This window comes from Coregonus lavaretus, assembly GCF_964263955.1.
Source record: "Coregonus lavaretus genome assembly, chromosome: 34".
Taxonomy (NCBI): Eukaryota; Metazoa; Chordata; class Actinopteri; order Salmoniformes; family Salmonidae; genus Coregonus; species Coregonus lavaretus.
In genome coordinates, this window is record NC_140021.1 from 21,402,955 (window position 1) to 21,429,697 (window position 26,743).

A 26,743-nucleotide genomic window follows, 5' to 3' on the forward strand; every position below is an offset into this window, starting at 1 on the left:
TTTTGTTGCATTACAACCTGTAATTTTAATAGATTTTTATTTGTATTTCATGTAATGGACATACACAAAATAGTCAAAATTGGTGAAGTGAAATGGAAAAAATTATTTGTTTCAAAACATTCTAAAAAATAAATAACGGAAAAGTGGTGCGTGCATATGTATTCACCCCCTTTGCTATGAAGCCCCTAATTAAGATCTGGTGCAACTAATTACCTTCAGAAGTCACATAATTAGTTAAATAAAGTCCACCTGTGTGCAATCTAAGTGGCACATGATCTGTCACATGATCTCAGTATATATACACCTGTTCTGAAAGGCCCCAGAGTCTGCAACAAGCAAAGGGCATCACCAAGCAAGCGGCACCATGAAGACCAAGGAGCTCTCCAAACAGGTCAGGGACAAAGTTGTGGAGAAGTAAATGACTAAGTACAGATCAGGGTTGGGTTATAAAAAAAATATCCGAAACTTTGAACATCCCACGGAGCACCATTAAAGTGAAGCATGGTGGTAGCAGCATCATGCTGTGGGGATGTTTCTCATCGGCAGGGACTGAGAAACTGGTCAGAATTGAAGGAATGTTGGATGGCGCTAAACACAGGGAAATTCTTGAGGGAAACCTGTTTCAGTCTTCCAGAGATTTACATTTACATTTTAGTCATTTAGTAGACGCTCTTATCCAGAGCGACTTACAGTTAGAGAATACATTTTTATTTTTTTATACTGGCCCCCCGTGGGAATCGAACCCACAACCCTGTCGTTGCAAACACCATGCTCTATCAACTGAGCTACATCCCTGATTTGAGACTGGGACGGAGGTTCACCTTCCAGCAGGACAATGACCCTAAGCATACTGCTAAAGCAACACTTGAGTGGTTTAAGGGGAAACATTTAAATGTCTTGGAATGGCCTAGTCAAAGCCCAGACCTCAATCCAATTGAGAATCTGTGGTATGACTTAAAGATTGCTGTACACCAGCGGAACCCATCCAACTTGAAGGAGCTGGAGCAGTTTTGCCTTGAAGAATGGGCAAAAATCCCAGTGGCTAGATGTACCAAGCTTATAGAGACATACCCCAAGATACTTGCATCTGTAATTGCTGCAAAAGGTGGCTCTACAAAGTATTGACTTTGGGGGGGTGAATAGTTATGCACGCTCAATTATTCTGTTTGTTTGTCTTATTTCTTGTTTGTTTCATCCCAAAAATTATTTTGCATCTTCAAAGTGGTAGGCATGTTGTGTAAATCAAATGATACAAACCCCCCAAAAATCAATTTTAATTCCAGGTTGTAAGGCAACAAAATAGGAAAAATGCCAAGGGGGGTGAATACTTACACAAGGGAATACGGTGCCATTTGGGATGAATCCTTTGCTGTCACACACATCACATTCTGTAGTTGGTGTGGATTCAGTAATCTCCACGAGGCCCCGGCCACCATCCATCAGAGTCTTAAGCCTCCTCTCAATTCAACATCAAAGCTTCTCTCTCTCTCGCTCTCTCTCGCTCTCTCTCGCTCTCCACACAGCACCGTAACGAAGCAAGCCTTCGTTTGATTGAAACCCCTGCGTTTTTTATGCCATCGCATCACTCCTTATTAGCGTCAGCTTGGCCTGTCGGAGAGAGAGAGGCTATGGCCCGTTAAATACTAACAGTGCAGCGTAACCTCGCCCTCCGCTACTGGAGGCCTCTCCTACGTGCCCTCCTCTCCTCCGCCAGTTGCCCACCAGTCTTTCCTCTCCTCCTCCTCTGTTCTGGCTGGGGGGATGAGAGGCATGGTTTAAGTGGCCTCCATAGGGGCAGTCCAGCAGATGGAAGGCAAGTCAAGAGGACGACTGTTGTTTTTGTCTCTGCATGAGGGACCGGTGAGCCGAAACAGATATTTTCTGTCTTCTCTCTCAGAGTGGGGGCTACCGCAACTAAGAGGCCACGTCTGAACTGCTGAATCAATCCAGACCCAGACCAATAGAGCTCCAGCCCTGTTAGACAAGCTTGATGGGACATGGACCAGTCTATTTAAGGGGATCCATGGGGAGATGGGTGGTTCAGGTCAGGATGTCCTGGTTGTTCAAAGGAGTAGGTGTCCCACACGGACAGGCAGCGCCAGGAGAATGGGTCTGCTTCTTTCAGACAGACATACATACACGGTCATGGTAGAGAGAAAGCGTGATGCTAGACAAACAGACAGACAGACAGACAGACAGACAGACAGACAGACAGACAGACAGACAGACAGACAGACAGACAGACAGACAGACAGACAGACAGACAGACAGACAGACAGACAGACAGACAGACAGACAGACAGACAGACAGACAGACAGACAGACAGACAGACAGACAGACAGACAGACAGACAGACACACACACACACACACACACACACACACACACACACACACACACACACACACACACACACACACACTGTCCACAGTTCTGATAGAAAACAGTGTAACCGTTCTCTAACCTTGATGCTTGGAAAGCTCCTTCTCTTTAGTCTGTTCAGCATCACAGTCCTTTCAGCCGTATAGACTCTGTTCTGACTCCCTTCTTCCAATTGCCTCTTGGCCCTGTTCCCCCTGTCTGGCAGCCGGCTCGGGAAAATATAATAACCATCAGTAATGTTACAGCAGTTCATGATTACTTTATGATTACATAATTTTTTTATGCTACTATTTGAAATTCAATATATATCTTCTGTTTTGAATATTATGAGGAGGCCTATTCCATTCAATATTCACCTTTATCCAATAAGCTCTTGTCTCCCCATCACAGGAAATTAAGTTGTCCTGTTTTATTAATAGAATATAATTCCGTACTTCTGCTGTTTATTACATTTCAGTCATAGTTAAATGAGGTGCAGGCTAAAGGTGTTTTCCAATAGCAGGCTTGTATTTTTAACTATTTTATGTCATCAGTAATTGGACTTGCAGAACAGTACTCTTTGCACTACCCAAAGTCTTACTGTATGTACGGTATGTACGGTATGTACTGTATGTACGGTATGTACTGTATGTACTGTATGTGCCATTAAACTTTACTGACCATTCCCTGGACTCATTCAGGTGGACTTGGGTTTCCTCCGGTTCGTGTCAGCCATCGGAACACAGGGGGCCGTTTCCCAGGAGACCAAGAAGACCTACTGGGTCAAGTCCTACAAGGTGGATGTCAGCTCTAACGGAGAAGACTGGATCACACTGAAGGAGGGGTCAAAACAGAAGGTAAGAGAGATTACTCCTCACCCACTCTCTACCCCACTGCCTACCTCTTACGTTGCATGGTATCATAAGCACATCAACTTTTCCTATACTTCAGCACTGTATGTATTACTGCAGTAATACTATAATAATGTATTAAGGCATCAACTCTAGTTAAGACCCATTTCTCAGGAGACCAACAGAGCTGTGTCACAATGGCCAACCAGACCCAGAAAGCCAGACATGTAAACTAACATTTACATTTTGGTCATTTAGCAGACACTCTTATCCAGAGAGACTTACAGTAGTGTCTATACATTTCCGTACTTTCAGCCAGAGTTGAATTGTGCTCTCCTCCTTAGTATTGGCTTGGAACTCTGCCTCAACCACACCATATCTCAACAAAAGGGGAATGCCCCTGGTCTGGTCTGGTCTGTGTTAAGTTCTGTCTCTGTGGAACAACGTTTTCCCCACCATACTATTAGGTTCTTAGCTTGATATGCTAATGCAGAGAGCGTTGTGTGAGAGACTGTTTACAGTGCATTACTACTGCCTCTCTCATGAAGACACTACAGTAGTCATTTAGTTGGATGAAGTCATTGTTTAGTGTGTGTCAGGCTCTGGTTAACAAAGCCTTTAATAAACCAGGAGTGACAAGGATGAATGGAATGGGGAGGAGGGAGAGAGAGAGAGAGAGATAGAGATGAATGGATGGAAAAGAGGAAAGGTTCCATGTTTGAGCAGCTGGTAGAGGTGGGTCATAGTGAAAGAGAGAGAGGGAGTGGGAGAGAGACTTGACCAACGATCGGACTGGATCTAACGATCGATCAGTGATCAGCCTGTGAAACAGACCAGAAGGCTCTCCGTCTGTAAACAAACCTCTCTTTGTGGGTGCTCACACTCCACAGGGCCATCAAGAGGTTCGTTTGACCGGTCTAAGGATCTGTGTAAACTGTAAATAGTCACCATTGTGTGTGTGTGTGTTTGTGTCAAAGTGTGAGTGTGTGCTAGTCACAAGGACAGCCACATTTTCCCCAGAGTGGTCAAAGTGGCTCTCTTTGTGCTTGTGCGTGTGTCTGTACTATATCCCCCTCCCCATGCCCCTCAGGCCCAATTATTTTACGACCTCTCCAAAGTACACAGTTTTCTTTTTAAAGCAAGGTGATGTGAAAAGCCCTGTCTCTCTGTTCCGGCCTCTAAAGTGCTTTTGTGAGTAGTGGGTCCCATTTACTAGGTGCTGAGCCTGCAGTTTGGAGCTTTAGCGTGATGGTGATGGTGCTAGCTAGCTGGAAAAAGCCATTTAATAGTTATTGGTGCGACAGAGACGCCAGAGAGAGAGAGGAGCGCCGACCGGCGTGACATATAGGAGAGTGGATGACTCAGTTGACAACTATTATCCAGGAAACGGAGAGTGGGATGTAGGGACAGTGATAGAGAGGCTCTTGGGCGGACTAATGGTTCCATTGGCCCTGCTTGCTGGAGTTTTAGCGCTGCCACCATCACGTTCACTTCAGCCCAGATTAGCTTCACTACAAGCTACTGCTTGGCTAGCACTCTCCTGCCACGGGATTCACACCACCGTACCACTGGATGCCTACAGAGTGCAGAGTCAGAAAGGTCACACCGTCACTGTGAGACTTAGCCAGGGTGAGATGTGATGGACTGTAGGGTGTTGTCAGTGTGTGTGTGTGTATGTGTGCATGCATGTGTGAACGTGCGTGTCTCAGTTTGATGATACAACTGTAGGGAGAAGATGGTTGAAATTGTCACAATATTTGGTGCATTATGAACTGTGGTAAATATGGTTAATATAATACATGTATGATATCTAAGTATGAAACACTAATTTCCATATACTATACGTGCTCAGGAAATGATACAGTATATAGTATATAGCCTAAAGACCATAGCCTAATACCAACATTGGAGGGAGGCTGACCTGAATATTGCCTGTGCCCTGTCATTGCTCTCTGTTTCTGGGGCACTATGTGAGGCGAGGGCCAAGGCCTCAGTTGGCCCAGTAGTCTCCTGGTGGCTCTACTACTACACTAAACAAACTCTGTGAATAATTAACATCTCCTCTCCTCCCAGGTTTTCCAAGGGAACACCAACCCCACTGACGTCGCCAGGACGATGCTTCCCAAACCCACGCTCACCCGCTTCATCCGGATCCGGCCTGTCGCCTGGGAAACAGGCATCGCTCTGCGCTTCGAGGTGTACGGCTGTAAAATATCAGGTCAGTACCATTATGTTAAATGTTTTATTCACGTCGGCCATGGAGAAGGAGAGTCCACAGTCCTTGGTAGCGGGCCGCGACGGTGGCACTGTGTTATCCTCAAAGCGGGCGAAGAAGGTGTTTAGCTTGTCCGGAAGCAAGATGTCAGTGTGGCTGAAATCCGAATCCACTCATTTGAAGGGGTGTCCACATACTTTTGTATATATAATGTAATACCATATAAGCCTACTGTAGCATAGTAGGCCTATAATACAGTATGTAACACCAAAAACACCTCCTCAGTCATTTCTTATCTGAAGCTGAAAAGTCAAATATTTTCCTCATGCGGCCAAACCTCAACAGTGCACGCACTACAGCACGATTCCCCAACTGGCGGTCCGCAGGGCCGCGGGTGGTTTTAATGTTCCAAATGTTTTGGGGGGGGACATAAAATACTGTAAAAACACCTTGAGATCAGCTCCAAGTGATTTTAATTTGAGAGAGGCATGTGATCGTATACAAATGTAAGCAAGGTTTGAAATGATTATGTTTAAGCCAAATATGATATCTGTTTGGGATTTTTGCTGTCAATTTGCAGCCCCCCGACAATCCGTTCAAGAAAAAATCGTCCCGAGGCTGCACTACAGGCTTTCATTGAAACAAAATAGGCCTACAAGAAATGCTGATATACAGTGCCTTTTGTATGGCAACAAAATAGGAAAAATGCCAAGGGGGGTGAATACTTTCACAAGCCACTGTAGTAGTTTGTTAACACCATCTGCTTTAATTAGCTTGCCAAACAGTTATTCAAGAAGGTCTAAATGCATATTCCCATGAAACTGATTGAGATCAAATGATTGGCATGCAGTTTGGACATATCAAAGGGAAAATTATCATTCACGATTGACGATTGACAGTGATAATGGCCTACCTCGAAATTAGGTATGCCTAACTTGGTGTTTGAGGTTATTAAAAATATAACATTTTGTTGAGACAAATGTGTGCAAATAGGCAGACGTACAATTGGAGGATGCATTTTATGCACCTACTCTATAATGATATTTAATCTGTTATTATGTCATTTCATAATTTCTTTGCGCTCCCTAACCTAAAAAAAATAGCACTACACCACTGCTCCTCGGCTTTCTGAAGGCCATAGAGATAAACCAAGTATATCCCATATGCATTGGAGTCACGTCTTTCCTGACATTTTATAGATTGTTTCTAGCATAAAGCATTGCAGACTAAAGCTAATTATAAATCGCTTTATATAGTCAGGTCCCTTTAATTCTCTATTACAATCAATTATATCAGTAGCAAGCTTTGGACCCCAGGAAAAGTAGCTGCTACCTTGGCAACCGCTAATGCGGATCCGGAATAAAATACCAACAAAAATAACTTCAGTCCTCCTTGTCATCTTCACGCTCTCCCTCTCAAACTGAACAGGACATCAATAGGCCTAGTCCGTGCGCACAAATATTGAATTTTTTGGACAAATTGACTCGCCTCCTGAAGTGCCACCATACACAGTACAGTACACCATACACAGTACAGTACACCATACACAGTACAGTACACCATACACAGTACAGTACGCCATACACAGTACAGTACACCATACACAGTACAGTACACAGTACAGTACACCATACACAGTACAGTACACCATACACAGTACAGTACGCCATACACAGTACAGTACACCATACACAGTACAGTACGCCATACACAGTACAGTACACCATACACAGTACAGTACACAGTACAGTACACCATACACAGTACAGTACACCATACACAGTACAGTACACAGTACAGTACACCATACACAGTACAGTACACCATACACAGTACAGTACACAGTACAGTACACCATACACAGTACAGTACACCATACACAGTACAGTACGCCATACACAGTACAGTACACCATACACAGTACAGTACACCATACACAGTACAGTCAATAGTTAGGCAGCACAATAGGGTCAATAAGAGCAGGGCTCATGATTGGGAACGCGTATCTCAAAAATCTAATAAAATCAAATTGTATTGGTCACATGCGCCGAATACAACAGGTGCAGACATCACAGTGAAATGCTTACTTACAGCCCTTAACCAACAGTGCATTTATTTTTAACAAATAAAGTAAAAAATAAAACAACAACAAAGAAAGTGTTGAGAAAAAAAGAGCAGAAGTAAAATAAAATAACAGTAGGGAGGCTATATATACACTGCATTACACACTACATCTACTGCAGTGTGTAATGCAGTGTAGCCTAGTTTTATATACAGTGCATTCGGAAAGTTTTCAGACCCCTTGACTTTTTCCACATGTTCTTACGTTACAGCCTTATTCTAAAATTGATTAAAAAAAAATTTTTACTAATCAATCTACACACAATAGCTCATAATGACAAAGCAAAAACAGGTTTTATGAAATTTTAGCAAATATATTAAAATGAAACAACAGAAATACCTTATTTACGTAAGTATTCAGTCCCTTTGCTATGAGACTCGAAATTGAACTCAGGTGCATCCTGTTTCCATTGATCATCCTTGAGATGTTTCTACAACTTGATTGGAGTCCACCTGTGGTATGTGCAATTGATTGGACATTATTTGGAAAGGCACACACCTGTCTATATAAGGTCCCACAGTTGACAGTGCAAACCATCTCAATTTGGTTGAGGTCGGGGGATTGTGGAGGCCAGCACTCTCCTTCTTGGTAAAATAGCCCTTACACAGCCTGGAGGTGTGTTGGGTCATTGTCCTGTTGAAAAACAAATGATAGTCCCACTAAGCCCAAACCAGATGGGATGGCGTATCGTAGCTTTGCTGGTTAAGTGTGCCTTGAATTCTAAATAAATCACAGACAGTGTCACCAGCAAAGCACCCCCACACCATAACACCTCCTCTTCCATGCTTTACGGTGGGAAATACACGTGCGGAGATCATCCATTCACCCACACCGCGTCTCACAAAGACAAATTTGGACTACAGACCAAAGGACAAATTTCCACCGGTCTAATGTCCATTGCTCGTGTTTCTTGGCCCAAGCAAGTCTCTTCTTATTATTGGTGTCCTTTTGTAGTGGTTTCTTTGCAGCAATTCGACCATGAAGGCCTGATTCACACAGTCTCCTCTGAACAGTTGATGTTGAGATGTGCCTGTTACTTGAACTCTGTGAAGCATTTATTTGGGCTGCAATTTCTGAGGCTGGTAACTCTAATGAACTTATCCTCTGCAGCAGAGGTAACTCTGGGTCTTCCATTCCTTTGGCGGTCCTCATGAGAGCCAGTTTCATCATAGCTCTTGATGGTTTTTGCGACTGCACTTGAAGAAACTTTCAAATTTCTTGACATTTTCCGTGTTGACTGACCTTTATGTCTTAAAGTAATGATGGACCATCGTTTTTCTTTGCTTATTTGAGGTGTTCTTGCCATAATATGGACTTGGTCTTTTACCAAATAGGGCTATCTTCTGTATACCCCCCCCCCCCCCCCCCACCTTGTCACAACACAACTGATTGGCTCAAATGCATTAAGAAGGTAATACATTCCACAAATTAACTTTTAAGAAGGCACACCTGTTAATTGAAATGCATTCCAGGTGACTACCTCATGAAGCTGGTTGAGAGAATGCCAAGAGTGTGCAAAGCTGTCATCAAGGCAAAGGGTGGCTGTTTGAAGAATCTCAAATATGAAATATATTTTGATTTGTTTAACACTTTTTAGGTTACTACATGATTCCATATGTGTCATTTCATAGTTTTGATGTCTTCATTATTATTCTACAATATAGAAAATAGTACAATTAAAGAAAAACCCTTGAATGAGTAGGTGTTCTAAAACTTTTGACTGGTAGTGTATTTTTGCGGGTTCTTTTTCATGTGTGTGCATTTGTTTGTCTGCAAGTCTGTCTCTGTGCGCTTGCTTTTGTGTGTATTAGTATTTGTGTGCGTGCGTGCGTGCGTGCGTGCGTGCGTGCGTGCGTGTGTATATGCAGAGGGCAGTGCGGTGCTGGCACACAGCTGGAGTGCGTCAATGTTTGGGCGTGAGACCAGACCGCACTGCGCACACACACACACACACGCGCAGACATACACACGCAGACATACACACGCAGACATACACACGCAGACATACACACACAGACATAGACAGACAGACACACACACACACACACACACAGACATACACAGACAGACAGACACACACACATACACACATACATACACAGACAGACACACACAGACATACATACACACACAGACAGACACACACAGACAGACACACACACAGACAGACACACACAGACAGACACACACAGACAGACACACCTACACAGACAGACGCACACAGACATACACACACAGACAGACACACACAGACATACACACACAGACATACACAGACCGCGCTGCTGACACATCACAGGAGCAGGGAGCGCCACTGGGCCTCTCTGTGACCTCATCAGCCAGCGGCGGGCAGGGCACCACTCTGATCACACTGCCAGCTAGGATGGAGAGGAGAGGAGAGGAGAGGAGAGGAGAGGAGAGGAGAGGAGAGGAGAGGAGAGGAGAGGAGAGGAGAGGAGAGGAGAGGAGAGGAGAGGAGAGGAGAGGAGAGGAGAGGAGAGGAGATATCTTGTAATTCTCAAGTCAGGTTTGAGAGGTTCTGCTTTAAGCTGACAGTATACAAATGCTTTTCAGGAGATACCAAAGTGGTCCATTCTAAGCCCACGGAGAAACAGCCCACTGGGCTCAACATTGTTTCAATGAAATGAAATGACGTGACGTGGAACCAACGTGGAATAGACATTGAATTGACATCTGTGCCCAGTGGGAGGGCCTTCAGGTTGTGTCTAATCTTATCTGGTCTTTGCACATAAGATGTGCCCTGCAGTTGGAGATACACACCTACTTATTAACAACTTAACCTCATCCCTTCTGACTGCTGACTCTCTGCTGTTCTATTGGTAAATAAGCCCATGTGTGTGTTCAGCCACAGAGTTCGCCAGCCAAACCCTGTGTTACCCTGCTCAGCCTTGCCCCTAGCAGTGGTGTGCCACCACACACACACTCGCTGTCGGTTCTGGGTGTGTCCGGTGTGCGTGCCACCCAAAACAGTCCCAGCTGAGGTGCATTAAAAGCTCATGACCACAGCAGATGACCTGTGGAACACTGATCACCCAAACTTCCCCTCTCTAACTCTCTCTTATCCGTCTGCTTCAAAGAGCGAGAGCTTGAGCCACCGCAGTGGAGCGCCTTAGCCTCCCTCTGACACGGCTCTATCAGAGATCACACTCACAGGGCTCTTGGCAGACGACGAAAGAGAAATCCTCAGCCTCAAACGGATGAGCGTTTGGTCCTGTCCTGAGGAACCATGGAGTTCTCTCTGATTCGATTTGGACTCTTTTGGGTCTCCTGGGAGTCACGTAGAACTAGTTTATTCCTCTCTGATTTGAACAGGAACTGTGATAACTATAAAGAGGATTGAATGAAGCCTTGTTCTGTTGGTTTGGCAGAGTTACACTGAGTTTCATACAGTCGTTCCAAGCATATATCTGCTTTTATCCCTCTCCCTGGGAGCAGATTGTAAAGATTATATTGGTTACTGCAGGTCACTGCAGACTCTTTTGATTAAGTGGAAGGAAACGAGATGGCCAGTCAGGAGACAGACAAGACAGTCAGCCTGTGTGTGTGGGTTCATTGCCGGAAGATTTTTCTGAGCCGCAAGGTGCAAACGGCACAAAGTGAAACCAGCACCAGCAGCAAGCAGTTAGGGCGTATGAAAGGTAGAATGAAAGGTAGAATGAAAGGTAGAATGCACAAGGCACTCAAGGGGATGAAAACGAACGAACACAGATTCAGGATGAAAGCTCAGAGAACACAGGTATAGAAAGACAAAAGGGAGGGGGGGGGGGGGGGGGAGGGGGGGGGGTTCAAGATGAAAGAAAGCTCTCACAGGTAGAAATGACCGCTGAAGGAAGGGACTTTTAATTGGATGCCGGGAGACAAACACTCCAGGCGGAGACATTAGTATGCAAGCGGTCGTGAGAGAGAGAGATCAAGAGAGAGGTCGAGAGAGAGAGAGAGAGAGAGGTCGAGAGAGAGAGAGAGAGAGAGATCAAGAGAGAGGTCGAGAGAGAGAGAGAGAGAGAGGTCGAGAGAGAGAGAGAGAGAGAGAGAGAGAGAGAGAGAGGTCGAGAGAGAGGTCGAGAGAGAGAGAGAGAGAGAGAGAGAGAGAGAGAGGTCGAGAGAGAGAGAGAGGTCGAGAGAGAGAGAGAGGTCGAGAGAGAGAGAGAGGTCGAGAGAGAGAGAGAGGTCGAGAGAGAGGTCGAGAGAGAGAGAGAGGTCGAGAGAGAGAGAGAGGTCGAGAGAGAGAGAGAGGTCGAGAGAGAGGTCGAGAGAGAGGTCGAGAGAGAGGGAGAGAGGGAGAGAGAGAGAGAGAGAGAGAGAGAGAGAGAGAGAGAGAGAGAGAGAGAGAGAGAGAGAGAGAGAGAGAGAGAGAGAGAGAGAGAGAGAGAGAGAGAGAGAGAGAGAGAGAGGCATCACAAAGAGAGTGTTTCTCTCTCACACCATCACTAACACTCACTGTCTCAGTCATTCAACCCATCCCTCTCTTTTCCCCTATAAACACATAAACCATGAAGAACAACCTTCTATGGCTGCTGATACAAATCATTTATTGAGATATTTATATCCCCCTCAGGTTCTCTCTCAAATCCCTCTTGCTCATTGAAAGACTTATGCTAACCTCTCTCTCTCTCTACCCACCCTCTCAGAGTACCCATGTTCAGGCATGCTTGGCATGGTATCAGGCCTGATCACTGACGCCCAGATCACAGCTTCGTCCCACACGGACCGGAGCTGGGTACCCGAGAACGCCCGCCTGCTGACCAGCCGCTCCGGGTGGACCCTGCTGCCCCAGCCCCAGCCTTTCACCTCAGAGTGGCTACAGGTTAAATCAACTATATTAATATACTATTCTTATGGTTTTGCTTTGCAATTGGAGAAAGGTTTGATGGTTATGAAATATTATTGGTTCATATAACATATCACAAGAAATGTTGGTTTTCTGAGAATATATCCTACCTTTACGTACAAAGAATTTGGCCAAAATGATGATGAGATTACAAATAAACAGTTGGGAAACACTTTACTTACGGCATACAGGTATAATGCATTATGATGCTGTCATGAGTATGTATGAACTGCTTACAATGCGTTTCCTCTCCATTCATCTGCAGGTGGACCTGGGGGAGGAGAAGCTGGTACGAGGGCTCATCATCCAGGGAGGGAAACACAGAGAGAACAAGGTGTTCATGAAGAAGTTCAGACTGGGATACAGTAACAACGGATCTGATTGGAAGATGGTCCAGGATGCCAACGGCAACAAGCCAAAGGTAAGGAATAACTGTTTTCATTGGTTCATTTGTTGACTATCTAATGGGAAATGATCTCCCTATTTCCAACTGAAAACCATTCTCAGTGACATTAAGTAAGAATACATTGAGTCAGTTTTCACACATTCTCTGTGCTGTGGCTGTTGAAACATTTATGGAGTCCATTTGGATACTACTTTATAGCACATTAGGATAACCATCTGTAATGTTTCTCCAAGTCCTACTGCTGCCTAGTGTCTATCCTCTTAGTATTCTGCTGCTGTTGCTCAAGCTTTTCAGTGGAAGGAGCGTGTGACACACAGAAACGATCCTAGATGTATCTGTCGGTGTCGGTATGCTTTGAGTGTGTCACACACGCACAGTGCGTTACACACACACCTCGCACACACACAGATGCACACCTCCAGGAAGTACCTCTGCAGTCCCCAATTACAACCTTCTCCAACAGGATGTACTCTAAATGTGTTCCAGATCACCTGATGGTTGATTTATGAAGGAGTGAGAGGCTCGATATCTTCCTGTCCTACTTATCCCTCCATCTCTCCCTCTTTCCCTAAGAACCTCCGAGCATCAAAGACAGACGAGACGTGTTCCAGTGTTAACGGTCATTAATCCACTACACTCCATCACTGTTCTCTCCTTTACCACTCGTCTACCTCTCCTTTCTTCTCTTTTCCTCTCCTGTCCTCTCCTCTACCTCTCATATCCTCTACTGTCCTGTCATTTCATTTCCTCTCCTCTACGTGTACCTCTGTTATTCCCAAAGAGAATCCTCCTTTCTTTTTCAGATGACAAGATCAGAAGCTGAGCAGAGAGAGAGCATCAGTCCTCTCCTCTATCATACCTCTTCTCTACATTATTCCCAAAGAAAAGGCCCCTAGCCTCTCTCTTTCCTCGAAGTAGAGTTCAGAGGATGAGCAGGGACAGAGTGAGCTGAGGCTGTCCTTGACCTCTGTGTCCTGCTGGGGCGGCTGGTGCTAGTTGTAGCCAACAGGCTCTCGTTTGCAGTCCTACTGACAGTGCTTTTTAGATGTCAGCTGGAGAAATCTGGTCAATCTTCCCTTATTTTCTCCCCTCTCTCAGCCCTGCTCCTTTTCAAAAGGAAGGAATAAGTGTTCCTTAGGGTCTCTGTGATAGGAGAGAGACATCAGACATTATCAGACAGTAATATTGCTCTCTTTCTTTCTCTCTCTATCTGTATCTGTCTCTCTCAGCCTCTCTCTCTGTTGCAGTGTGTATGGTAGAGGACTTCTCCTCTGCTGTTGTCTATGAACTAACACAGATGGTCCTCTCCACAGATTTTCGAGGGGAATCAGAACTATGATACACCAGAGCTGAGGACCGTGGAGCCCTTGCTGACCCGATACATCAGGGTTTACCCAGAGAGGTCCACCCCTGCTGGGATGGGCCTGCGACTCGAGCTTCTGGGCTGTGAGATCGAAGGTAGGCCTCAAATGGAATCCTACACACACGCACATCAATTGTAGACACATGTAGACTACAAACACACACGCACACCAGTGGATGCTGCTGAGGAGAGGACAGCTCATAAAATGGCGGGAATGGAGTCAATGGAATGGTATCAAACACGTAGTTCCCATGTGGTTGATACCATTCCATTGACTCCATTCCAGCCATTATTATGAGCCATCCTCCCCTCAGCAGCCTCCACTGACGCACACATACACACACACATCTTCTATCATCCGTGTGATGACAGTTCTATGACTGAATGCATGGTGTTTGTTGAGGTGGGGGTATTCTAAGGATTCCCCCTGTGGAGTCAACAGCTGTCCCAGGCCCACTAGGCCCCACTATCTCTCCCTGAGAGGGACAGTTGTCTAGTCTCCATGCATGCTGCATCAAAGCCATTCCTGAAGCAAGACCGCTCATACATATTACATGGGATCAAATGAAACCCCATCTGCCCTGAGGATTACTGCCAACCCCTTCTAGTCCCTGTTCCATCCTTTCTCTGGGGCCAATCTCCAACTTCCTCCCTCCCTGCCTCCCTCCCTCCCTCTTTCTCTCTCTCCTCTCCCCTCTGTCTGCCTCTCTCGCTCTCTGTCTCGCTCTCTTCACCTCTCCCCTCTCTCTCTCTCTCTCTCCCTGTCTGTCTCTCTCTCTCTCTCTCTCCACCTGTCTCTTTCTCTCTCTCCCCTCTCTGCTATGAGAACATGCTCTGGCGGGCCAGGCCTAAGTGGGTTTACATATTGGATTTCAGGGAGGCTGTAGCAAGCACAGCCCTGTGTAAGCCATGGAGTCCCACTGGGGCTTTAGAAGGATGATAATGCTTGTTTTCACTGTTAATGCCACCACACACTCAAACACACACACAAAAACACACATACAAAAACACACACATAAACACACACACAGGTATGTGAGTGGTGGTGTGTAAACTAAGACCCAGGAGTACAGCTAAATCCATCTTTCTCCAACTAGAGCACTGACCCTGTCACTGACCCCTCCACCCTGAATCTGACAGAGGTTGATCACTCATATTTCATATAGCAGAGGGCGAGGGGAATTCTAGATTACACATGCACTCTTTCCTTTCCCTTTCTCTCTCAATCTCCCTATCTCTCAATCTCCCTCTCTCTTAATTTCCTACTCTCAATCTCCCTCTCTCTCAACAGCTCCCTCTCTCTCAATCTCCCTCTCTCTCAATCTCCCTCTCTCTCAATCTCCCTCCTTCCCTCCCTTCTTCCCTCCCTCCGTCCTGGGGAAGCCTGCTCATTACTCTGTCAGGGTAAACACATCCAGGCTGTGTGTTAGCGGAGCGTGGATCAGAGCTGGGGCTGTGCCCACATCCAACGAGGCCAGTGGTCCCTAATGATAGGCCAGGGTGGGGCCCAGCCTCCAGCCCAATTCTAGACCCATGCATCTGATCTCCAGCCTAAACCAAAAGCTAGACTGTGTTCCAAATGGCACCCTATTCCCTAAGTAGTGGCCTGGTCAAAAGTAGTTCACTATATACAATGCCTTCGGAAAGTATTCAGACCCCTTGACTTTTTCCACATTTTGTTATGTTACAGCCTTATTCTAAAATGGATACACACAATACCCCATCATGACAAAGCAAAACCTGAAGAAAAAAAAAGGGAAATATCACATTTACATAAGTATTCAGACCCTTTACTCAGTACTTGCCTCCCGAGTGGCGCAGTGGTCTAAGGCACTTCATCGCAGTGCTAGCTGTGCCACTAGAGATCCTGGTTCGAATCCAGGCTCTGTCATAGCCGGCCGCGACCGGGATACCCATGGGGCAGCGCACAATTGGCCCAGCGTCGTCCAGGGTAGGGGAGGGAATGGCCGGCAGGGATGTAGCTCAGTTGGTAGAGCATGGTGTTTGCAACGCCAGGGTTGTGGATTCGATTCCCACAGGGGGCCAGTATGAAAAATAAAAAAAGTATGTATGCACTCTGGATAAGAGCGTCTGCTAAATGACGTAAATGTAAATGTACTTTGTTGAAGCACCTTTGGTAGCAATTACAGCCTCAAGTCTTCTTGGGTATGACGCTACAAGCTTGGCACACCTGTATTTGGGGAGTTTCTCCCATTCTTCTCTGCAGAACCTCTATTTGCCTCGATCCTGACTAGTCTCCCAGTCCCTGCCGCTGAAAAACATCCCCACACCATGATGCTGCCACCACCATGCTTCACCGTAGGGATGGTGCCAGGTTTCCTCCAGACGTGACGCTTGGCATTCAGGCCAAAGAGTTCAATCTTGGTTTCATCAGACCAGAGAATCTTGTTTCTCATGGTCTGAGAGTCTTTAGGTTACTTTTGGCAAACTCCAAGCGGGCTTTCATGTGCCTTTTACTGAGGAGTGGCTTCCCTCTGGTCACTCTACCATAAAGTCCTGATTGGTGGAGTGCTGCAGAGATGGTTGTCCTTCTGGAAGTTTCTCCCATCTCCACAGAGGAGCTCTAGAGCTCTGTCAGAGTGTCCATCGGGTTCTTGGTCAACTCCCTGACCAAGAACCTTCTCCCCCGATTGCTCAGTTTAGCTGGGCGGCCATCTTTAGGAAGAGTCTTGGTGGTTCCAAACTTCTTCCATTTAAGAATGATGGAGGCCACTGTGTTCTTGGGGACCTTCAATGCTGCAGAATTTGTTTATACCCTTCCCCACATCTGTGCCTCGACACAATCCTGTCTCGGAGCTCTACGGACAATTCCTTCGACCTCATGGCTTGGTTTTTGCTCTGACATGCACTGTCAACTGTGGGACCATATATAGACAGGTGTGTGCCTTTCCAAATCATGTCCAATCAATTGAATTTACCACAGGTGGACGCCAATCAAGTTGTAGAAACATCTCAAGGATGATCAATGGAAACAGGATGCACCTGAGCACAATTTCGAGTCTCATAGCAAAAGGTCTGAATACTTATGTAAATAAGGTATTTCTGTTTTTTGTCATTATATGGTATTGTGTGTAGATTGCTAAGGATTTAATTTGTGGAAAAGTCAAGGGGTCTGAATACTTAACGAAGGCGCTGTAGGGAATAGGGTGCAATTTGGGACACAAACCTAAAGCCTCAGCATCCACCATCCACCATGCACCATGCACCATGCACCATCCACCATCCACCATCCACCATGCACCATGCACCATCCACCATGCACCATGCACCATGCACCATCCACCATCCACCATCCACCATGCACCATGCACCATCCACCATCCACCATCCACCATCCACCATGCACCATCCACCATCCACCATCCACCATGCACCATGCACCATCCACCATCCACCATGCACCATGCACCATCCACCATGCACCATCCACAATTCACCATCCACCATGCACCATGCACCATCCACCATGCACCATCCACAATTCACCATCCACCATGCACCATGCACCATCCACCATGCACCATCCACCATCCATTGTATGTGTTTGTATATGTTTGTGTGTGGTGTATGTTTGTGTGTGTGGTGTATGTGTGGGGTGTATGTGTGGGGTATATTTGTTTGGTGTGTGTGATACCGCAAACCCTAAAAAGGAGCAGCTGAATGCAAGTTTAACATGTCCTTTCTTTTTCTAACTCTTTCTCTCCCTCTCTCCTCCGCAGCTCCCACCCTCCCCCCCACCACGCCCGCCCCCACCACCACCCCATCAGACGACTGTGATGATGACCAGGCCAGCTGCCACAGTGGAACAGGTGATGACTACGATGTGACAGGTGCTAACATCACTCTCATGAGACTGCTACCTCCCCTACCCCTCTACCTCTACTCTCGCTTTATACTAAGCCCAACATACACCCATAAACACACACACCGGCAGAGACACAGACAGACACACACCTAATCACCTGCACCTGCAACCCCATCTTCCTCCAAAAACTATTTCCCCACTCCAACTCCCCTTTTACAACCTAATGAGAAACCTTATCTCATGCACCTGAGACCCTGTCTACCACCCTCACCCCAATGTCCTCCCTCTAACACACACACACCTGAACAGCCCTCTCACCTGCACACGTCTGCCTCTCCCCCTCCTCCCATCCCCCACCCAGCTGTGTTTCCCTCTCAGCCTTTTATCTCTCAGCAGCCTTGTTCTCTTTCTAGCCTGGCCTCTTTCCCCACTAACCTGATTATAACCTGACTTACTGCCCCTGAGTTCCACCTTTCTATACCTCGCTGTTCCCTATGGATAATCCTGTCCCAACCGGCACCCTATTCCTTTTATAGTGTACTACTTTTTCCCAGGGCCAATAGTAGTGCACTACATATGGAATAGGGTGCCATTTGGGACACAGCCATGGAGTTCTCTCTTTGGCTATTCCTCTCCCCTAACCCCATTTCAAAGCAGCAATGAGTGATGTGCATGGCACTCTCAGTCACTCTGGTTCTCTCCCTCCTGGCCCTACATATAGTGAAAGAGGGAGTGTGGAAGTGTTTGGCAGGAGTTAAGAGACATAGAAGGAGAGGGGGCATCCGTTTGGCACCAGAATAATGTGTTACGGCTAGGCTAACTATGCTATGTTTTATGTGTTACGGCTAGGCTAACTATGCTATGTTTTATGTGTTAAGGCTAGGCTAACTATGCTACACTGTTATGTGTTACATTTTAACATTTTAGTCATTTAGCAGACGCTCTTATCCAGAGCAACTTACAGTTAGTGCATACATTTTCATACTAGGCTAGGCTAGTCTCTAGACAGACGGGTTGCCTCCCACAATGTAACCAATGTTCCTAGCGCTGTTGCCCTATGTCTGGGATTTCCCAGACTACGGCTAGGATAACTGTGCAATGCTGTTATGCGTTTCAGCTAGGCTAACTGTGCTAACACTGTGTTCTTACAGGTGGAACCACAATGCCAGAGGCTATGACAGAGGTGGACACCATCCCAGGTTAGGACCCATTGTATTATGAATGTACTGTATATGAGACTTGTGTCTGTGTGACTGTATGTGTGTGTGAGGGGCTTTGAATGCATGTGTGTGGGGTTAATTCGTGTGTGGGTGGACATCGTTTTTTCCAGTAGTAGACTACTGAAGAAAAATCTGTCCTCTAGTATTCATCAGATGTGAACTGTGGGGCTGCTCATTGAATGAAAAAACCAAAACTATCTTAAGTGTCTGTGTGCCTGAAATGTAATTCCACATGGGAATTCCATCCTTTGTGTTTAATGGGTAAATATATTCTGCTGCCTGCAGAAATTAGTTAAAACCCAGAGATTATTAAAGGGAATATTGGCTCAGATGTTTTATCCTTTGGAGAGCTGGGGCCTTAGTGCTTGCACAGACACATACACAGGCCTTCTGAGGCATAGCTGACATCCTAAACATATCTCCCTTGTGCTGCTTCTTTGGAAATCTCTTTTTTTATCCAATTTGATAACAGAACGAAGCTCCCCATTGCCCCACTCTTTACACACATACTGTACTCTCAGAAGGCCTTTCAGCTCTGTGTGTGTGTGTGTGTGTGTGTGTGTGTGTGTGTGTGTGTGTGTGTGTGTGTGTGTGTGTGTGTGTGGGCTCATTATAAAGCCATCTCTATCAGTATGCTGTACACATAAATACTCTCTTTCTCACTCTTTCTCTTTCTCTCTCTCCATCTCTCTCCTCTCCTGCTCTCTATTCCTTTACTGTTATTGTACACCTTTTTTTATGAGCCCATATCCCGTTCATGCGCTCTGTTTATTAAAAGAGAACATTAACTGGATTTATTCCACATCTCCCTCTGTGCAATGTCTGCATTGAGCCCCCTCCCCTCATCCATCCTATTCTGGCAGGATTTACCCTCCCTCGTTGTGTCTCTCTCTCTCTCTCTCACTGTCTCTCTCTCTCTCCCTGTCTCTCTCTCTCTCCCTGTCTCTCTCTCTCTCCCTGTCTCTCGCTCTCTCTCACTGTCTCTCTCTCTCTCACTGTCTCTCTCTCTCTCTCCCTGTCTCTCTCTCTCCTGTCTCTCTCTCTCTCTCTCTCTCTCTCTCTCTCTCTCTCTCTCTCTCTCTCTCTCTCTCTCTCTCTCTCTCTCTCTCTCTCTCTCTCTCTCTCTGTCTCTCTCTCTCTCCCTGTCTCTCTCTCTCTCCCTGTCTCTCTCTCTCTCCCTGTCTCTCTCTCTCTCCCTTTCTCTCACTCTCTCCCTGTCTCTCTCTCTCTCTCCCTGTCTCTCGTAGGTGTTTTATTACGCTCAAGCGCCCTTTCCTCTAATATTTGAGTTTCACAGTTCTCTGCTTCCCTCTAGTGATTTATCTAAATAAACCATCTCCACAACACTCACTGTATCTAGTCTAGTGGGCCCTCAGGTCATCACAACTCCTCACTGAGTCATGTTTATACAATGGTCTATTTCAACCAGTTTGTGGTCTGACCCTGACCCCTGACACACTGCAGAATCTAGAATATTTATATGTATCTCTATGTAACACTGTGACCTGTGATCTGTCCCCCTGCTCTGCAGCGTTCCTGTGGTTTGCGTGTGACTTTGGCTGGGCCAACGACCCCTCGTTCTGCAGTTGGACCTCAGAGGACAGCAGCTTCAGATGGCAGATACAGTCCAGCGGGACGCCCACGCTCAACACTGGACCCAACATGGACCACACAGGTACAGACACACAGACACATCAACAACATAAGCTAATGATAACTGTATAAGTCATTTATATCCAGTGTACGTACTCTTCTGACACCTTGTATCACACACTATTTATTTTTCTAAGTCCTTCATGACAAAGCTGGTCATACGTATTCTAACTGTCAAAACCAAGGTTTGGCACTAGGTGATTTGTTTTCCCACCACTACCTTTTAGCTGAAGAGTGATTACATCACATATTCCTTTTCTCATTGGCCCTTGCCCCTTGTCATGTCCCATCCAGGTGGATCTGGTAATTTCATCTACACCCTAGCGACGGGGGCCCAGGAAACGGAGGTTGCTAGGCTGGTCAGTCCGGTGGTGACAGTCGGTCAGTCTGACCTGTGCGTGTCGTTCTGGTATCACATGTTTGGCTCGCACATCGGCACGCTACACATCAAACAGAGAAAGGAGACAGTGGACGGCATGGCCGACATACTTCTGTGGACCGTCAGCGGTCACCAGGGCAACCGCTGGAGAGAGGGACGCGTGCTGGTGCCGCACTCCAGTAAACCCTATCAGGTATGGAGAGAGTTCTCTGATCTATAGGATTGGACAGATCAATGTAGTATGTCTCATATACATTACAACTACATTATATATACAAAAGTATGTGAACACCCCTTCATATTAGTGGATTCGGCTATTTCAGCCACACCCGTTGCTGACAGGTGTATAAAATCGAGCACACAGCCATGCAATCTCCATAGACAAACATTGGCAGTAGAATGGCCTTACTGAAGAACTCAGTGACAAATCTCTGCCCTGCTAGAGCTGCCCCGGTCAACTGTAAGTGCTGTTATTGTCAAGTGGAAACGTCTAGGAGCAACAACGGCTCAGCCGCGAGGTGGTAGGCCACACAAGCTCACAGAACGGGACCGCCGAGTGCTGAAGCGCGTAGCGCGTAAAAATCATCTACCGAGTACCAAACTGCCTCTGGAAGCAAGGTCAGCACAAGAACTGTTAGTCGGGAGCTTGGTGAAATGGGATTCCATGGCCGAGCAGCCGCACACAAGCCTAAGATCACCATACACAATGCCAAGTGTTGGCTGGAGTGGTGTAAAGCTTGCTGCCATTGGCTGGAGTGATGAATCACGCTTCACCATCTGGCAGTACAACGGACAAATCTGGGTTTGGTGGATGCCAGGAGAACGCTACCTGCCCCAATGCATAGTACCAACTGTAAAGTTTTGTAGAGGAGGAATAATGGTCTGGGGCTGTTTTTCATGGTTCTGGCTAAGCCCCTTAGTTCCAGTGAAGGGAAATGTTAACGCTACAGCATTCAATCACATTCTAGACGATTCTGTGCTTCCAACTTTGTTTCAACATGACAATGCCCCCGTGCACAAAGTGAGGTCTATACAGACATGGTTTGTCGAGATCGGTGTGGAAGAACTTGACTGGCCTGCACAGAGCCCTGATGTCCACAGAGCCCTGACCTCAACCCCATCGAACACCTTTGGGATGAATTAGAACGCCGACTACAAACCAGGCCTAATCGCCCAACATCAGTGCCCGACCTCACTAATACTCTTGTGGCTGAATGGAAGCAAGTCCCGGCAGCAATGTTCCAACATCTAGTGGAAAGCCTTCCCAGAAGAGTGGAGGCTGTTATAGCAGCAAAGGGGGGACCAACTCCATATTAATGCCCATGATTTTGGAATGAGATGTTCGACAAGCAGGTGTCCACATACTTTTGGTCATGCAACGTATGTTTGATATGTATAAATGCAACACTTTTTTAATTGCAGGGCCCGTTTCGTTTGATTAGTGCTACTTAGTAATTAGAGAGATGATCAAATTTAAATGGGAAATGAGTTGTTGAGAGGTTGTTCTAAGGTTATTAAAAGGTTGTTCTCTCTTTCTTCCAGGTGGTGATTGAAGGGTTGGTGGAGAGGAAGAGTTGGGGTGATATCGCTGTGGACGATATCAAGATCCTGGACAATCTGAACATGGCTGACTGCAAGGGTGAGTGTTACGTCGCTACATTGATCCTTCAAGCCGGATTTGAACCAGTGACATAAGAACACCAGTCTGCACAGGCCTAACATTTAGGGAATGTTTCCCAGACACAGATTAAGCATAGTCCTGGACTAAAACGCAAACTCAATACAGACTCGCCATTGAAAGTGCTTTTTTGTCCAGGACTAGGTTTAATCTGTGTCCCGGAAACCGGCCCTCTATGTCATGTTCAGTGTAAAGAGTGAGATGATTTTTCTACTATTGTGCTGGAGGGAAGGACTTCTAACTATCTCTCTGTCTTCCTCAACAGATCCTGATGTTCCTACAGAGTCCATGCTGCCTGAAGACAGATTCAATGAAATCAGTAAGTCACATTACATATTGATAGAAAATGTTTGAGATGACTGTAGATTTCACTAATACGTCCATCTGCTCAACGTCTTCCTCACTCTCTCTTCTCTGTAACACACAGCTTAGGAATTTAGTGTTGAAAAATAAGCAAAAAAAGCATTGTCCAAACATATGCAACAGCTATCTACAAAGCTGTAGATTTCTCTGAATAGTGGGATGGTTGAATATGAAATAAATGTTGTCCTTCTAGGTCCCATTACGCCTGTCTACTCACCCTCTTCTTCTTCTCTCCTGTAGTGGTGGACATCACAGATTTCCCTGAGATCGTGGAGAGCAATGAGATCCTCAACGGTGTCAGTGGTGGGGCAGGTAACATGCTGAAGACACTGGACCCTATCCTCATCACCATCATCGCTATGAGCGCCCTAGGGGTCTTCCTGGGGGCCATCTGTGGGGTCGTCCTCTACTGTGCCTGCTCACACGGCCACATGTCCGACAGGAACTTATCCGCTCTGGAGAACTATAACTTTGAGCTGGTGGATGGAGTCAAGCTAAAGAAGGACAAACTCAACTCACAGAACTCATACACAGAGGCGTGAATGGGAAGGGGGAGTGAGATGTGTGTTTGGGGAGTGCAGCGTGCCGTGAGCGTGCACAAGACTGTAGGCATAGCCAAGACTCAATAAGTCGCCGGACCTAAAGGGACTGCCGGAGGCCTCTCATTGGAGGAGGCCCAGGTTCAGGAACCAATGGGAGGTTGTGTCTGATCCATTGCTTTTCTCAGGAGCTGCAGTAACGGGAACCTACCAGTAGGGGACACTGTACAAAATTAAACACAGGAGAAAAAATCTGTACAGATGATTAGATGATTATTTTAATTTTTATAGTTGATTTTCATTCATTTTTACAATCAGATGCTGGTTTTGAGACCAATTTAATGATTATAATGTTTAAAGTATTTATCATTTTCTGGGAGGAAGAAACCATTTTGTTATTATTATTTTAAGTCAAAGTTGTTATTTTTGTGTTGAAAGAGAAGTATCAAAACCCAAAATGAACCATAACTGACAGTGTTGTTGGTCATACTGCCCCATGGGTGGATAGAAGCAGGGTGTGCCCCCTGCCCCCCTGACCCCTGCCCTCTGCCTCTGTCTACAGGTGTGGATCAGAGGTTAAGGGTAAAGGTCACGCCCCTTGGCAGTAGATGGTTCTGACAGTGCCTTTAATACATCTTATTTTGTGTTTTTACCTCCCTTACGTTCTGACAAAGTTCTGACAACATTATGACAATGATCTGACAACTAAAGCAGGGGCTTTAAATTAGCTAATAATCAAGTCTGCAAAACATGATCCAATAGAATCCATCCATGGCGCTTTTCTCTCTCTGTCCCAGACATACATAATATTGTATATAAGTTTTAATATATTTTAATGCCCTTTTTTAAGAAAGTAAAAGGTAAAAAAAAAAGCTGCAGTATCCCTTTTTCCAATGGGTTGTGTGTTGTAAATACAATCGTTTGACTGTTGTTGTGAAGAGTGAAGTGTTGTGGCTTTATTGTTTAATTTCGTTGCTCTCCAGAAGAGAGAGCAGACTCTGTGTGCTGTGTGAAGATAGACCGCTGTTATGACAATTCAGTGCACATTCAAAGAAGACTTGCTTGTTGAAACTGACTGAGCAGTCAATGTCATCAACGTTTTCTAGATGCAATCCATTTCATGACACCATGGAGGGGACAACGAAGAAGTGATCATAAACACAAATGAAAAAAGACAAACAGTTGTATTCATGTTATTAACTTCTATACACTAACTAACATATGGCAGCCACACACCCCTATCCTCCTGTCCTCACACAGGGTCTGTCATCTTTTCTCATATCAACAGCAGCAGGAGAGAAAGATATGTGGAATGTCTGTCTGCCAGCATACCAAAAACAACCATTGCTTTTGCTTTGCTTTAGCTATATGGAGTTGACCAATGGGTATGGGGTGGCAGGTAGCCTAGCGGGTTAGAGCGTTGGGACAGTAACCGAAAGGTTGCTTGTTCGAATCCCTGAGCTGGCAAGGTGGAAAAATCTGCTGTTCTGCCCTTGAGCAAGGCAGTTCACCCCCACAACAACTGTGGATGTCGATTAAGGCAGTCCCCTTCAGAGGGGTTTAATGCGCAAGACACATTTTGGTTGAATGCATTCAGTTGTGCAACTGACTAGGTATCCCCTTTACATTTTAGTCATTTAGCAGACGCTCTTATCCAGAGCGACATACAGTTAGTGAGTGCATACATTATATGTTTTTATTTTTTCATACTGGCCCCCCATGGGAATCGAACCCACAACCCTTTCCCAGGCATTTGTGGATTGTCCTACAAAAAAAGTGCTACCTTTTATGACTTGCAGCTTAGAATGCACTTTGTCATTCAACATCTAAATCCTCACTAGGGGCTTACTGAAGAATGGTGCTTTCACATTCACACAGCAGGCTAGATTATCATAATCATGATCACAGATTTGTATTGTGTTGTCACATATTTGACTCATGATCACAGATGATCGGCCTAGGTTTACGCCTATAAAACGTGTAGCAGCCAAACTTTGTGATGTCAGGGCTGATGTCATGAGGAAAGGACTCTGGTACAGAGCTAAGCGGTCGAGTGATGTCATCATGCATGGCAAATCAAGTCACTCGCCCTGTTGTCTTTACCAAAGGATGATTGGATACCTTTTCTACTTGGGGAGGTGTTTATTATCAACACACTACTACTGGACGGTCCGCAGCATTTCAACCACAACCACACCTTTTTCAATAAACGTTCACACTAAATGGACCTCTTGCGTTGCACTGACTGGAATGGACTCCTGGCAATTTCAAAAAGGGGAAGGTGGGTTGACTAGAAACTACAATGTTTGATGGTTCATTTTATACATGTTTTTCAGCTGAAGTTGCATATCTGGTGTCAATGTGAACTCTATGAAATCTCTTGAGACTCTTGGTTTTCAGATCTACCGATGGCAATGCTCCAAAAGAGTTTTGGATGGGGAAGTAAGGGGTGCGGTAGAAAGGACTTAGTAAGAGGCTCACAGTATCAGGTCTGAGGAGGACTTGGAAAGGCCCATTGGATTTTCTACACCACAACAATCAGAGACATAATGATGTTGAACAGGAGGACATCTGCTATATCCGTGTGCTATGTCGTGTGCTGTGGTGAACACATTCTCAGCTTGGCTTTAGTTGATTTCAGGTTTGATGTCCCACTTAGCAATGCTTACTGTTTTGTGCATTCAGCTTTGAGGACAGTATCCTCAGTCTGGTAACTAGAGAAAAGGATACTGTAGGGTGGAAACAAAAAATAAACAATGTTGCACTGATAAATATATTGAAGAAGTTTGTGTTTATAGCATTCATTTGTAAAGAAAATCTAAAACTGAAAAAAAAGTTAATTTTCTTCTTTTTTATAGTTTCAGATTGTGATATAATTCAGAAATGTACAAATTGAGATGTTTTCATTATTGAAAAA

General features: G+C 45.6%; 1 protein-coding gene across 1 annotated transcript in view; it reads left to right on the top strand.

Annotated features, from left to right (window-relative positions):
* Positions 1-24,756, top strand: part of LOC311108871 (neuropilin-1a-like) — a 70,338-nt gene extending 45,582 nt beyond the window's left edge. The window contains 12 exon segments of the mRNA XM_084151649.1: positions 3,064-3,219; positions 5,287-5,431; positions 12,200-12,375; positions 12,665-12,820; positions 14,119-14,263; positions 17,909-18,019; positions 19,146-19,193; positions 20,746-20,889; positions 21,162-21,439; positions 22,789-22,885; positions 23,190-23,243; positions 23,528-24,756. Coding sequence (XP_084007775.1) covers positions 3,064-3,219; positions 5,287-5,431; positions 12,200-12,375; positions 12,665-12,820; positions 14,119-14,263; positions 17,909-18,019; positions 19,146-19,193; positions 20,746-20,889; positions 21,162-21,439; positions 22,789-22,885; positions 23,190-23,243; positions 23,528-23,829 — 1,812 coding nt within the window. The 3' untranslated portion in view covers positions 23,830-24,756.
* The last annotated feature ends 1,987 nt before the right edge of the window (positions 24,757-26,743 follow it).